The 12692-nt window shown below is 36.1% G+C and overlaps 2 protein-coding genes across 2 annotated transcripts; both read right to left on the bottom strand.

Annotated features, from left to right (window-relative positions):
* Positions 1-422: 422 nt before the first annotated feature.
* Positions 423-2516, bottom strand: LOC110635711 (uncharacterized). The gene is made up of 3 exons (XM_021785142.2): positions 2119-2516; positions 741-862; positions 423-644 (listed from the first exon to the last, which is right to left on the bottom strand). The coding sequence occupies exons 1-3, from the start codon at positions 2453-2455 to the stop codon at positions 531-533; spliced, it is 573 nt and encodes a 190-aa protein (XP_021640834.2). The 5' UTR covers positions 2456-2516; the 3' UTR covers positions 423-530.
* A 1619-nt stretch (positions 2517-4135) lies between these two features.
* On the bottom strand, positions 4136-12462 carry LOC110635693 (ABC transporter C family member 4). The gene is given in 14 exon segments (XM_058138892.1): positions 4136-4554; positions 4682-4874; positions 4877-4920; positions 5027-5090; positions 5162-5467; positions 5744-5958; positions 6399-6693; positions 6954-7138; positions 7320-7396; positions 7398-7930; positions 8019-8105; positions 8208-8528; positions 8873-11045; positions 12004-12462. Coding segments are annotated over 13 exon segments (4509 nt in total). The 5' UTR covers positions 10961-11045; positions 12004-12462; the 3' UTR covers positions 4136-4453.
* Positions 12463-12692: the final 230 nt, after the last annotated feature.

The following is a 12692-nucleotide window of genomic DNA, read 5'->3' as shown; positions in this document are numbered from 1 at the left end:
ATAGTGCCTCCCAATTTTTAAAGCAAAAATTACTGCAGTCATTTTCAAATCATGAGTTAAATAATTCTGCTTGTGCCTTTTCAACTAACGAGAAGCGTATGTGAAGATTCAGCTATATATAACGTCTTTTCGCAATCGTTTCGATTGTTGATTGCACCATATATAGCCTTGTAAATCACAAATGCATACTTCACTTAGTATGTGCTGTGCCTTCAAGATATAGTAATCTGGCATATAATAATTTTGCCTTATTCCATGCACATATCAAGTATGTTCAACATGTCAGGTTTGATTGGATCCCTTCCAATTGTTAGGGTTCCATTTTAGAAGAATCAAGGGGGTATTTAATATGTTCTTAAAATTATCAGATTTGAATAATAGGCTTATAAGAGAGTTGGACAACCCCACCAAATTTGACCCAATGAAATGAAGAGCTAAGAAATATAAAACTCAAGGTAATCCTGGGACAAGGACAACATATCACATTATACTTCTACAACATCCGGGGACTAACCAAAATTCATTCTCGATCAAGACAAAATCAAAGGATTTTTATCTTTATATGAGTGATATCTTTTGCACAATTTCTCAAGAGTTGCAATTGAATGCTGCATCACATTTAATTTCGCATCCGTGAACATGGCCTGTGAAACATCGAAGTTGAGGTGAGTCCAACCACCACAAATATCACAAAAGAAGAAGAAGAAGAGGAAGAAGAAGAAGAAGAACCTTAAACTGACCTGGCAGTTATCTCCATATTTCTCAATCAGCCGACAAATATGAACCCGTTGCATAGTGGTCAGCGGTTGCGGAGGAGCACTTTTCCCATCCCTCCGCTTCTTCCCAAGGGCTGATTTCAAATCTGTTCAAACAATGAAATAAAATATCAAATTTGATCATCAAGTGATGCAATATTCATAAAGCACTTTAATTTCAACATTCCAACACCAGTAAGACCCTAAAATAACACAGAAATTCAACGAGAAAACACCTTGCATAATCACCATGGCAAACTAAAATGGTGGTTTTCACTTTCTTGCGAACAAAAACAATAATGAATTTATGAGGTGAATACTCATAATGCATCAGGAAATTGATAAAATCCGAACGCATTTAAAGAACCAAATTCCAAGAAAGGGTACACTATGTATATAATGCATGACAATAACCACAATCAAACAACTCAATACCAACAAACTTCATTCTGATTGCCAGAAATTAGCAGAGAAGATACCGAACAATAAAGAATCAAAACTGTAAGAACTTGCAGAAAAATTAAGGGAAAAAAAAAGGATTTAACAACTGTCATGAAAATGAACCAGAAGGCTAAAGGGAAATCTTAAATAATAATAATAATAATACTTCATACAAAATTTGTATTGCAAATATTCTGCCGGGCAATCAATAAACAATGAGGACAATTGCGATTCAAATGCTCACCCAAATGAGCCAAAAAAAGAAAAAAGCATAATTGATAGTTGACTACAAGTGCATTGAACAATAGCAATTTACCGTTAGGCTTGGAAACAGATAGACAAGTGACAAATCAGTTAACTGAGAAAAAATGGTATATAGATTAGAAGCAGCTAACTGTGCCTAAAGCTGCAAATTTTAAAATTAGGCCTAAGTTGATTTCCCTTCATTTCGTCAGATATGAAGCCGAAACTATGCCTATGCATTGAACTTCACCAAAATATACCCGCACTATATTGCTAAGGTAATACCCAGCACGAAAATAATCCCTAACCCCTTGTTTTGGGGGAAGGAGTTTTTTAAAGTAATAAGGTTTTTGGATGTTTAAAAATCTTGAACAAGTATGATGTCCAACCCACTAAATTAGTGGGTTAAGGAGGTTCAAATACTTTAAAAATTTTTCATTTTTTTTCAAACACTAACAAATTATGAAAATTATGAATCTCTGAAAATCATGAAAAATCTTATTTTGAAAAACTTTTCGCTATAAAATCGTACTATACTCTGCCTCCTCCCAAAACAGAGGGTAAGGCGATCATAGCTCAAAAGCATTAAAAAGAATTAAAAAAAGCCCTCTACTCTCAATCTCAAAACAAATTCATAGCTCAGACAAGAAGAAACACGCTGCAGAGATATTATACAAACCGTCTTCCTCAAGATCGCTGCCAGAATCGATGGGTTCAAATTTGTCTGTGGCGCCCTCGGACGCAGGCGGATCAGGGACTTGAAGGGATTCGGTCTCAATGATGTGAGAAGTACGGGATCGGATGCCAAGAAAATTAGGGTTGGAAACAACACCGAAGGATTTGTAGTTCTGGATGACGCTAGCCTTGTCGTCCCATTTGGAGCGATCGGCGTCGGAGAGAGAGCGAAGCTTTGGAGGAAGATTGAAGGCTGGCTTGAACACACGTGGGTTCTTCTTAGGGAGACTCACCCGAACCTTATGCCTTGATGCCTTGTATTTTCTTCTTGACCTTCCCATCTCCCTCTCTCTCTCTCTCTCTCTCTCTCTCTCCGATAGCGTCTGTCTGATTGGTAATCAAACTAAAAGAACAACTAGGGTTTCTGCAGGGTTTTAGTAGACTACGATTCCACGAAATGTTAAACGCTGCACCTTTAGTTGATTCATTTCAAAACGGTGATGTAAAGGACCGTTTAGAGGTTGAGGGGGAGCCCAAATTTCGTTTGAATAAAATTTAGGCTTAATATATAAATTTGCTTTTAATTAATAAACGAGAAAAAAATATATATATTTTTTTTTAAATTCATCTCTCTTAATTTTATTTTTTTTAATAAAGAATACGATTTATTCGTTATTTTTTTATTTTTTATAATATTTATTATTTATCAATAGTTCTTACAATAAATCAAAATTTTAATATTTAATTTAATTTTTAAAATATTTTTAATTATAAAAAAATTAGTATATAAAATATTTTAAAAGATTGACCTCCAATACGAAGCTATATATATATATATATATATATATATATATATATATATATATATATATATAAAATAAATTTAAAATATTTAAAAAGTGAAAATCCGCCACGTTTTGATAGTATTCACTTTGTTATTTTTTTTTTATATAAAATTATTGATATGTTTTATTATTATTATTATTGATGGGATACACCAATTTAGTTGTGATATGATATTCTAGGAGTATGTAATAATTTCCCTAAAACTAATATGAATGGCACTTTGAAAGCCAACTCATAATCGAAAGCAGAAATATGAAGAGACTTAATGGCGAAATTAAGGGGCTATAGGGTCCTTGCTTTCTAACCTAAATATGGCTCCATTTAACTTAAAAGAAGTTAGTTTATAAGACAAGCAAAAGGGAAGATTATAGAATACTTTTGATACACATAAATATTTTTTCTTTTATATAAAAATGAACCCTCGTTATAATTTAAAAAGTGAATTTTACATAATTATAAGAGATGGTATATGTGTACCGAATATATTTAATAATTTCTCAAACAAAAGAATCTTTATTAAAGAAGAAGAATTCTATTCGCAGTGCAAAAGCTTTCATCCTTCTCAGGTCTCATTGTCCATACTTTAATAGATTGAAGAATCAAATTTCAAGTAAGCCTTTTATTTACACATCCATTTTCTTTTACTAATTTATTATTTTTATCTTTCCCTCTTGATTTTATATTTTACTCTATAATCAATAATTCCACCTATAAGTTTCATTGAACTATAAATTTAGCATAAGACAGATGAAAAAAATTGATTAAATTTTTTATTAATTTTTAATGAAATTCTTTCTCCTAACTTAAAATTTTTTGTTCCGCCACTCGAATACAGTCCATGGAAGCAATTTCTTTGAATTGGTGGAAATGCCTCTCCGCGAAGAATCACTAAAGTCGTCTTCCCGTTAATGGCACGCTCTTTTTTCCCCCCTTGGCTCTCTCTCCCCTTCAGCTTCCTGCCTTTCTTTGTGTCACTGCTAGTTGTTGCTAGTGGGAGGTGGCAATAGGCCATTGCCCTGTACCAGCTTTGGCTCACGGAGATGGAAAGCCGATTGATCTACCGGCTTTGGCAGCCATGAAGCATTAAATTAGTCCCCATAAGCCTTTAGATTAGTAGGTGTTTTTAACATGGTGTTGCATGCATCAATGTTACGTTGTTTAGCTAAGCAATAAAATTCCAGATGACGCAGTCCTAGAATAATATATTGATCATTGGAACTGGTACATTAGATAATTGATGTTCTTCCAAAGATGAGAGACGCTAACATCGTTTACTTGCATTAACTGTCAATAACACTAATCATGTTTTCTATGATTTGATCATTACATTACGATCAAAGTATAATGGGAAGTGAAAATTTAGATATAATTTTCTGGTACATTTAAATGAGAAGGATCTTCTTTTGAAGCTAAGTGGAATGATATCTTGAGCAAATCAGGTTGTGTTCTTCACAAGATTAGCAGCAGCAGGGAAAAAAAAAAAACCTGGTTCATCATAATCCAGCTGAACGGTTGGCATACTCCTGAACCAGTGCTCCAAAGAGTGATGGCCTCTCAAGTAAATGAGATGGTTTATCAAATTCTTTTGCCCATCCTGAATGAAGAAGAAATAAAGAGGAATCAGTAAGAATTTCATGTGGCAAGCAAAGCAACACTTACCAGGAGGATTTTCTGCAGCTCCATTCGCTGGACCATAACAAAAATAGGAAGAGATTACACACCTGCATCTATAACTAAAACCCTGTCACAGTCCATGACTGTGGGTATTCTGTGAGCAATGCTGATAATTGTGCAAGCTGCAAAGTCCTCTCGGATAATCTTCTGAATTACACCATCAGTTTTTGAATCAACTGAAGCAGTTGCTTCATCCATAAACAACAGCCGACTGCGCTTTAGCATTACTCTCCCGCATACGTAAGCTGTCTTTGACCCACACTCCAATTGTCACCATTTTCAACCACTATCAAGTTAAAAAGATTTTAGCAACTTCCAATTACGTAAATGATCGACGCAAAGCAGAATATTAGAAGAGCAAACTATAAATTTAGCATATGAATATCATATACCAGAAGCATCAAGTTTTTCAGGTTTTGCAGCCACAACATCCTTTAGTTGGCAGCGTTCGAGACTCTACAAAACGAAAAAAATTTCAACTAATGCAAACTATAATACAAAACAAAGGTGATTATAGGTATGCTTACCTTCCAAATGTCCTCATCTGTATGTTGTCCGATAGGATCAATGTTACTTCTCACCGTTCCTTCAAAAAGGACAGGTTCTTGAGGAATTATCCCAAAGCGAGACCTAAGATCATGGAGTCCTAACCTGCAAATGTCTACGCCATCAATGATTATTTTCCCTCCTGTTGGTTCCACCAGCCTAAAGAAAACTTGGATCAAAGTTGATTTTCCACTGCCTGTACGTCCAACAACACCAATCTTCTCTCCTCCATAAATGCTGAGAGTAATACCTTTGAGAACCAAAGGAGTGTTCGGACGATATTTAACCTGTTAGCGAAAAATTCAGTGCATGCCATTGGTTAAAAGATGCTATATACATAAAAGAAGATACCAACTGCATTTGTAATTATTATTCATTTTCCCTAGAGATAATGTGTAATGTTCTGCTGGGTTTTGGATCTAACTAGCTCATTTCCCTTTGCACTACAATAAACCTGAAAAGGTATTATAATTGTAGATGCATTCTACTCATACAACAAATGCTGAGATAAATTTTCTCCTTTATTTTTTAAGACTTAGTCAGAATTAGACTAGGGCCTATACCTGCAAATCTTTGAGATCAACATTGCCATGGGCAGGCCAGCTTGGAGGAGGAACCCGGTCTGTTATCTCCCACGCTGCTTCGGATGGAATATTTGTGAATTGCTTAATTCTCTCAACAGAAACCATTCTATTTTCCACAAAGCAACTCATATATATGGCCCAGAACAGCACACCATTGAGGGACAACCCATAGGAGAGAGATAAACCAACATTCTCTACATTATGCAGAATCAGGTTAGTTTTCTGCTATTGAAACATGTAACAGCTATCGATGGAATAAGAAACTATCATCTTCTCGTAGAGCAAAACAATGGTAATGAAAGAATGTGCAAATACTTCATACAAGTATTAAGTTGACTAATCTAATAGCAATACATAATATAACAGCATAAGAGAGTGATCATCAAAGAACCAAGAAAAAAAATTCATCAACAAAAATATAAACATTACTGATATTTGAGCGCATTAAATTGACCATTCAAAATTATATATATTAACATGTATGACTTCCTGCGTATAGGATTATTTTATTTAAGATATTTCAAATGACTTGTTCCAAACATTTCATTTTATCAAGTGAACATAAATTACGCATTTGAAGTAGCAAATCTATGAGAGGTGTTGTATATGAACATAAATACTAGTATGTAATTACCTGGCCTTATAATACTGCTAGGTAACACAATCAAGAACATAGCAGACATGCAGAGGACAAAGCTCCCAATCAGTTCCAAACGAAAACCTAACCATTCATTTGATCCATTATTATGAAAGTCCATACGCAAGTTGGCATTAACTCGGTTAACATTTTCCTGAGAGAATCTCTCCTGCTTATTGAAAGAACGAATTGTCACAACTCCTGAGATGCTTTCAGAGAAGTGATGGATAATAGGAGCTTTGGTGATTGAGTCAAGGCGAGTTAATTCTCGAGATGTTGCAAGGAAATATCCCTGCAATCCAAGAAGGGAAAAAGTATCAGTAATTTGGTAAATCATTTTAAGTACAGGCATTCAGTTAGGGTAAAACAAATGAAAAACACAATTATGGTCTATAACATTATGTGAAAGACCTTAGCAGAAATCTTTCACCTTGTAAGAGATTTGCTGAAAGAAATTTGCTTACATGTGTAACTTATGTTCTGTGCGACATTGTGAACTCTCTTTTTATAATGTGAAATTAAAGATTAAAAAGATAAAATGAAACCTCATACCCTGTACCAGATGTTCAGCCAACCCAGTGGAATTACTAAGACAACGCTTGGCCAGGCATAATGACATGTAATACTGAAGATGCTAAGCAGTGTGATGTACATGGCAACTGTAAGGCCCAAAACGAAGGGAATGAAAAAATCCACATTGGATTGGTCGGATGATGCCGAAAAGAACAAAACAAGTCGAGAGAAACCAAAAATTCACATCGATCTGAGCATCTTTAGCCAAAAACCATTCTGTTTTTGCATTCATTGTTTAGCAGCACAAAAATACATTGCACTATTGTTAAATGAAAACATGCCTCAACAAAATGAAGAAGAAGTAGCATAATTGAGTCTTTTGTTCTCACCCGGCTTAATATTCTTCTGAAGGTGTGGTATCAAAGAATGACATGGGTGCATGCAAGATGTCATTAAGAATACCCCAAAAGAAAATTTGAGCTCTTAAGCCCCATGATTGTAATGAAAAATGCTCTCATCGTTAACAGCACCCGAAATAACCGCAATAATTGCATAGACAGTAATGAACATAGAAGGGTAAAAAGCAATGGACCGTTCTTACGAGTTTCATATGCCAACCAATAATCACCAGCCATTAGAGATACTTGCCATATTATTGACAATAACAATGCCGCTATAACACCCCACCATCCAAAAGCTGCAGTGCAGTATTGTTTATACACATGCAGGCCCACTTTACCAGTTTCTCTTTCTTCTTCTTCAATGAGCTTTGAGGTTCCCTTGACTGACTTGTGTTGATCTAGATATTTGTTTTCACCATTGGCTTCCTCAACGTTGGAGGGGGCATGAGGAGACTTTGGTGGCTTGGGAGAATTTTCACCAGGTATTGTGGCTCCAGCTTCTTCTACAAGTCCCATAGCAGTTTCATGGGCAGCAACTAGTGCTCCAAAATCCATGCCAGACTCCATTAGATCGTTGTACTTTCCCGACTGTACTATCACTCCATCACGCATGACCTAGTATTGAGGAAACAACTCTTTTCAGAAATCACAAATCCATAAATATCTGTGTGCGAAGTCAGATATAAATAAAATAGGTACTTACCATGATAAGATCAACATTATGCAAGAAGTCAACTTGGTGTGTTACAAGTAAGATAGTCTTGCCTTTCAGTGCTCCTCTCACACATTCCTGCAAAAGGAATGGATATAAAATTAGTTGCCCATTTACTTCCCAACATGTTATATATAGAATGGCTATACATTAAACAAGAAAGCAAGCAAATAGAAATACCTTGAATATATCAGATCCGGTATGTGCATCAACAGCACTAAAAACATCATCAAGAAGATAGATATCACAATCCTGATAAACAGCCCTGGCAAGTTGTATCCGCTGTTTCTGCCCACCGCTGAGGTTGATGCCACGCTCTCCAATCTCAGTCTGATCTCCATAATCCATCATTTCCAAGTCTTTCTCCAAGCAACAAACCCTTATGACTTCATTGTATTTTTCCTTGTCCATTGGCAAACCAAATAAGATGTTCTCTTGAATGGTTCCATTTTGAATCCACGAGGTTTGAGCAACATAGGCTGTTGTTCCACAAACCCTGACCTGTTCAAGGAAGACAATGCAACTTTATAAGAACACCAGAGAAAACCAAACAAATTTGAAGTATTCATTTTGAAACATGGCGGGTAAAGATTTACAAATGAGAAATACGAAAATACATCTTCCACAGACTGACTCTGTGAGGCAAGAATAAAGAGATCTGAAGGCAACAAAAAGTCGAAGATAAAAGAAACTTCATAAGATAACACTGCAACACAGGTAAGAACAGTTTCTGATGTACTGTTGTAGTAATAGTGAAATCTAATCATATAGTTTCCATGACAAGATTGCAGAACACGAAAATAAGAAAAATAAGAAAATTTCAAATTTCATGTCACCATCCATACCTTTCCTGATATTTTGTGCATCTCACCAAGAACTGAGGCAAGGAGAGAGGACTTCCCGGATCCAACAGTCCCAACAACAGAAGTAAGTTCCCCTTTCTTGATTTTGAAATTTATATTTTTCAAAACTTGATCTTCACTTTCATCATCCCAATTAAAAGCACCATCTTTAACCTCCACGGCAATTATACCATCACAACCCTCCACTCTTTCCACCGACTGCTCCACCAATTCCTTACTGAGCATGTAACGATCCAACCTTTCAAGAGATATCATCGCCTGAGAAAGTGAAATCATAGATTGTGGGAAGGTCCTGATAGGCTCCTGCAAGATTTTAAAGATAGATGTTGTTGTGAATACTGTCCCAGCATCAAGTGGCACTCCCAACAGAAGAGCAACACCAAATGTAACGGTTGATATCACCAACGGAGTGCACCACATCACAATAATGTTGCCTGAAATTGAGTACATAAACTTAGAAAGCCATCCATATTCTGATTCTCTGAAATTTTGGATTCGTTTGTTGAAGTGTTCTTCCCATGCTTGGAACTTGATAACACGCATGTAATTAAGCATCTCATTTGTTGCTTTCATTCTTGAATCACGATTTATCATCAAATTGAATTGGAATCCATTGTTTCTTCGAGTGCCAAACACGATGAACACAATAACGCCAATTATTCCAATCAATGCAGCGATCACAGAAACCCCAAGTGCATTGTACAAGAGCACTAAAGCAACACCAACTTGCAATGGCATCAGCCATATAGAGTGTAGCTGTAACATCATATCGGAGAGTTGTTGGGCATCAACAGCCATGTAATTCACAATCTGTCCAACCCCATGAGCTTGACGAGCAGAACAGGATAATCTCAGGCCCTTCTTGTACAAAGAAGTGATGAGAGTAGACCTTATAAGCATTCCCAGTTTCTGAGAGTTGAAGTTAAATTGGTGGAGACTTAAAACCTCAACAAATTTCGCAGCAAGGAGAGTCAGGACAAGGTAGTATCCTTCATAGGGGGAGCTTCTTTTCCCGGCAGTAAAATCCACAAAACTTTGGATGAGAATAGGCCCAACATACATGACACAGAGCCGCACAACTGCAACGAAAGCGGTAAAAGCAATTTCCTTCCAAAAGCACCTCAACAATGTGGTCCTGATAGGGTGCTTAGATTCTTCATGCGATTTAGGCCAATTGGAAGCAAAAAGCTGAGACATTTTCTCTGCACTGTGCTCGGGTGAAAGAGTTGGTACGTCGTCTAACTTGAGAGTAGATTTGTAGCCTTTACTCAGCAGGGGATTCATCCAAAGCCAAAAGGCCTTAGATATATGCGAAGCTGAAGCGAAGGCACTTACGTCGGATTTACCCAAAAGAGGTTCATGTAATTTGGTTTCATCATCGTCTATCACTGGTTCAGATCTTCTGTTTACTGTAATCCCTGTTGATCCTCCAATGGCCACAGAAAGAATAACAAGATATAAAGGAAAAGAAACTATAGAAACTACATCATCCGCTATAAGGTTGTTCTCTTGAGCAACCAAACGAATGATCCCAGATGACATAAACAAAGTAATGACGATGAAACTTGCAACCCAATAAATTCGAAGAGAACGTGGGTGGGTAACAGCTTGAAATCTCTTCTCATGGATGATCAGGATTGCAATCACTGCATGAGTTATTGCTTGGACTAACCAAAACAGCCCATCAACTACCTTCCATGGAAATTGTTTGCTTCCACTGAATGCTAGAATGCAGATAACAGTGTAAACAAAAGCCAAGAGAACTGTTGCAATCAAAGAGAGCTTAAACCAGATGTTAGTTGTAATATGAGCTCTGTTGTTTCCAATAAGGGGCTTGTTGATTTCAGAGATGGAGCTGGAGGTGAATCTAGAAAAGAGCTTCTGAACCGCAAACACAAGGAGAACAAGCAGGAACAAAAGATCAGCAGAAGATAGTAGAGCTCTCTGAGGACAAGGAGAGAGGAATATGAACCTCAACCATTGAAATATCAATGAAAGGGATGTGTCCCCAGAACATTGAACAATAGAGCTTGAGCAAGAGAGGGAGGTAATCCATGGTGGAGAAGACATGCTTTAACTTCCTTAAGCCCTTAACTAGACGAGAAAATCAATACTGTTGGGTTCTGATCAATCTCCTTGCTCTTGCTCTTGCTGCCTGAAAAAATTTAACAGAAAAAATAATTCGTAAGAATAACATAATTAATCATTGACTCCACACTTCAAGATTAAAAATGAATTAGCCCACCAAAAAACACTGTTTAATTTCCCGAATTATAGTCAAAAAGCGTGGCGCCACTGACCAAACTCGAGATTGCATTAGCTAAAAAAAAAATCCAAAATACCGAAAAAAGAAAAACAGACTAAATTGGATCCATTGAAAAAAAAGGAAAATAAGAATCACAAAGCTGGAAGCAGCTCCCACTTTTCAGTTACAAAGAGCGAGCAGAACGTACTATGCACTATGCCTCAGACTGCAGGTAAAATATTCGTCGTACATAAAATACTTCATGAAGTAAGGCATTGAAAAAGAGAGACATCCCGTCAAAGAAAAAGTTCATGAAGGGAAATGTTGCAGAGGCTGGATCTTTGATATGCAATATAAACTCAAGAAAACAAATATATAAAGAAAAGATGAAGAAAAAATATATATTTTTTTTAAATCTCTAAATAATCTGAACCAAGTAAAAAACAGGTAGCTGTTTTCTTGAAAGACAAGCGAACTAACTTGGAGATGGAAACATAAGTTCATTATTTTTTTTTTCAATTTGCATTGATTAATATTTAAATTTGAAACTTTATGGCAGTAAATTGCAATAATTAAATCGAGTTCATTAATTAACGACGGACAAAAAAATAAAGATTATAAAAGACAAAATCAAACAGCAAAATGATAAACCCTCTTAACTTGATTTTTTTGGGAAAAAAAAAAGACGACAAAAAACACATAAAAAAAGGGACCAGGATCAAGCCATGCAAAATCCAGAACCAATATGCACCTCCACCACAAGAATTTCCAGGAAACGGAGACGCCTACTCATGCTAAAACTACAGTGCCATACAATAAACTAGTTTCTGCCATTCTGGGTCCAGAAAGCAAAAAGGAAAAGACATACACGGAGGTGCCGCATAATGAAAGGGTTTGCTGCTAGATGGTGTCTATTATTTTGTATATAAGCATATAAAAGAGGTGAGAGTCCTTGGAAGAGAGTCAGCGTCTCTGTCGCTTGCAGAGATATGGAGAAAAGCAAAACGGTAATCGCCTCAGAAACATGTAGAGATGCTGCAGAGAGCAATATTGGCAGAAAGATAGAGAAGGAAATTTTGAATTGTCTTATTTACAATTTTGCTCCATTTTCTTCGATTTCTGTACTGATGCACTCGGCAGCTTGTTAATCAGTAATCGGCTTATCGCAGATCATTTATCAACTCCCTACAGTTTAGCGTGTTAACCACTCTCCAATCACTGTGCACCAGCGACTATTCTTCGTCTTCTAGAGGCTACGCCCGATTGGCTTTATGGTCTCGTCATTGTCACTGCAAATGTATTTGTTTAATTTTAAGGCAAAACACATCTTTAATGCCTAAATTCTTTTTTTTTTTTTCTATATATATATATCATTATTTTATTTAGAGCCAGTTTTATGTAAACAAAATCTATAAAATGAATGTTGGGAAGAATTATAAGGAAATAAAATCTCCCATCGCTATGCATCCACTCATCCGATCATCACATGAATTTAACTAAATACATCTGTCATACTCAAAATATGATCACTATTTAATTTTAATGAATTTCAAAATT

This window comes from Hevea brasiliensis, chromosome 2 (assembly GCF_030052815.1).
Source record: "Hevea brasiliensis isolate MT/VB/25A 57/8 chromosome 2, ASM3005281v1, whole genome shotgun sequence".
Taxonomy (NCBI): Eukaryota; Viridiplantae; Streptophyta; class Magnoliopsida; order Malpighiales; family Euphorbiaceae; genus Hevea; species Hevea brasiliensis.
This window is presented reverse-complemented; position numbering and strand designations above follow the sequence as displayed.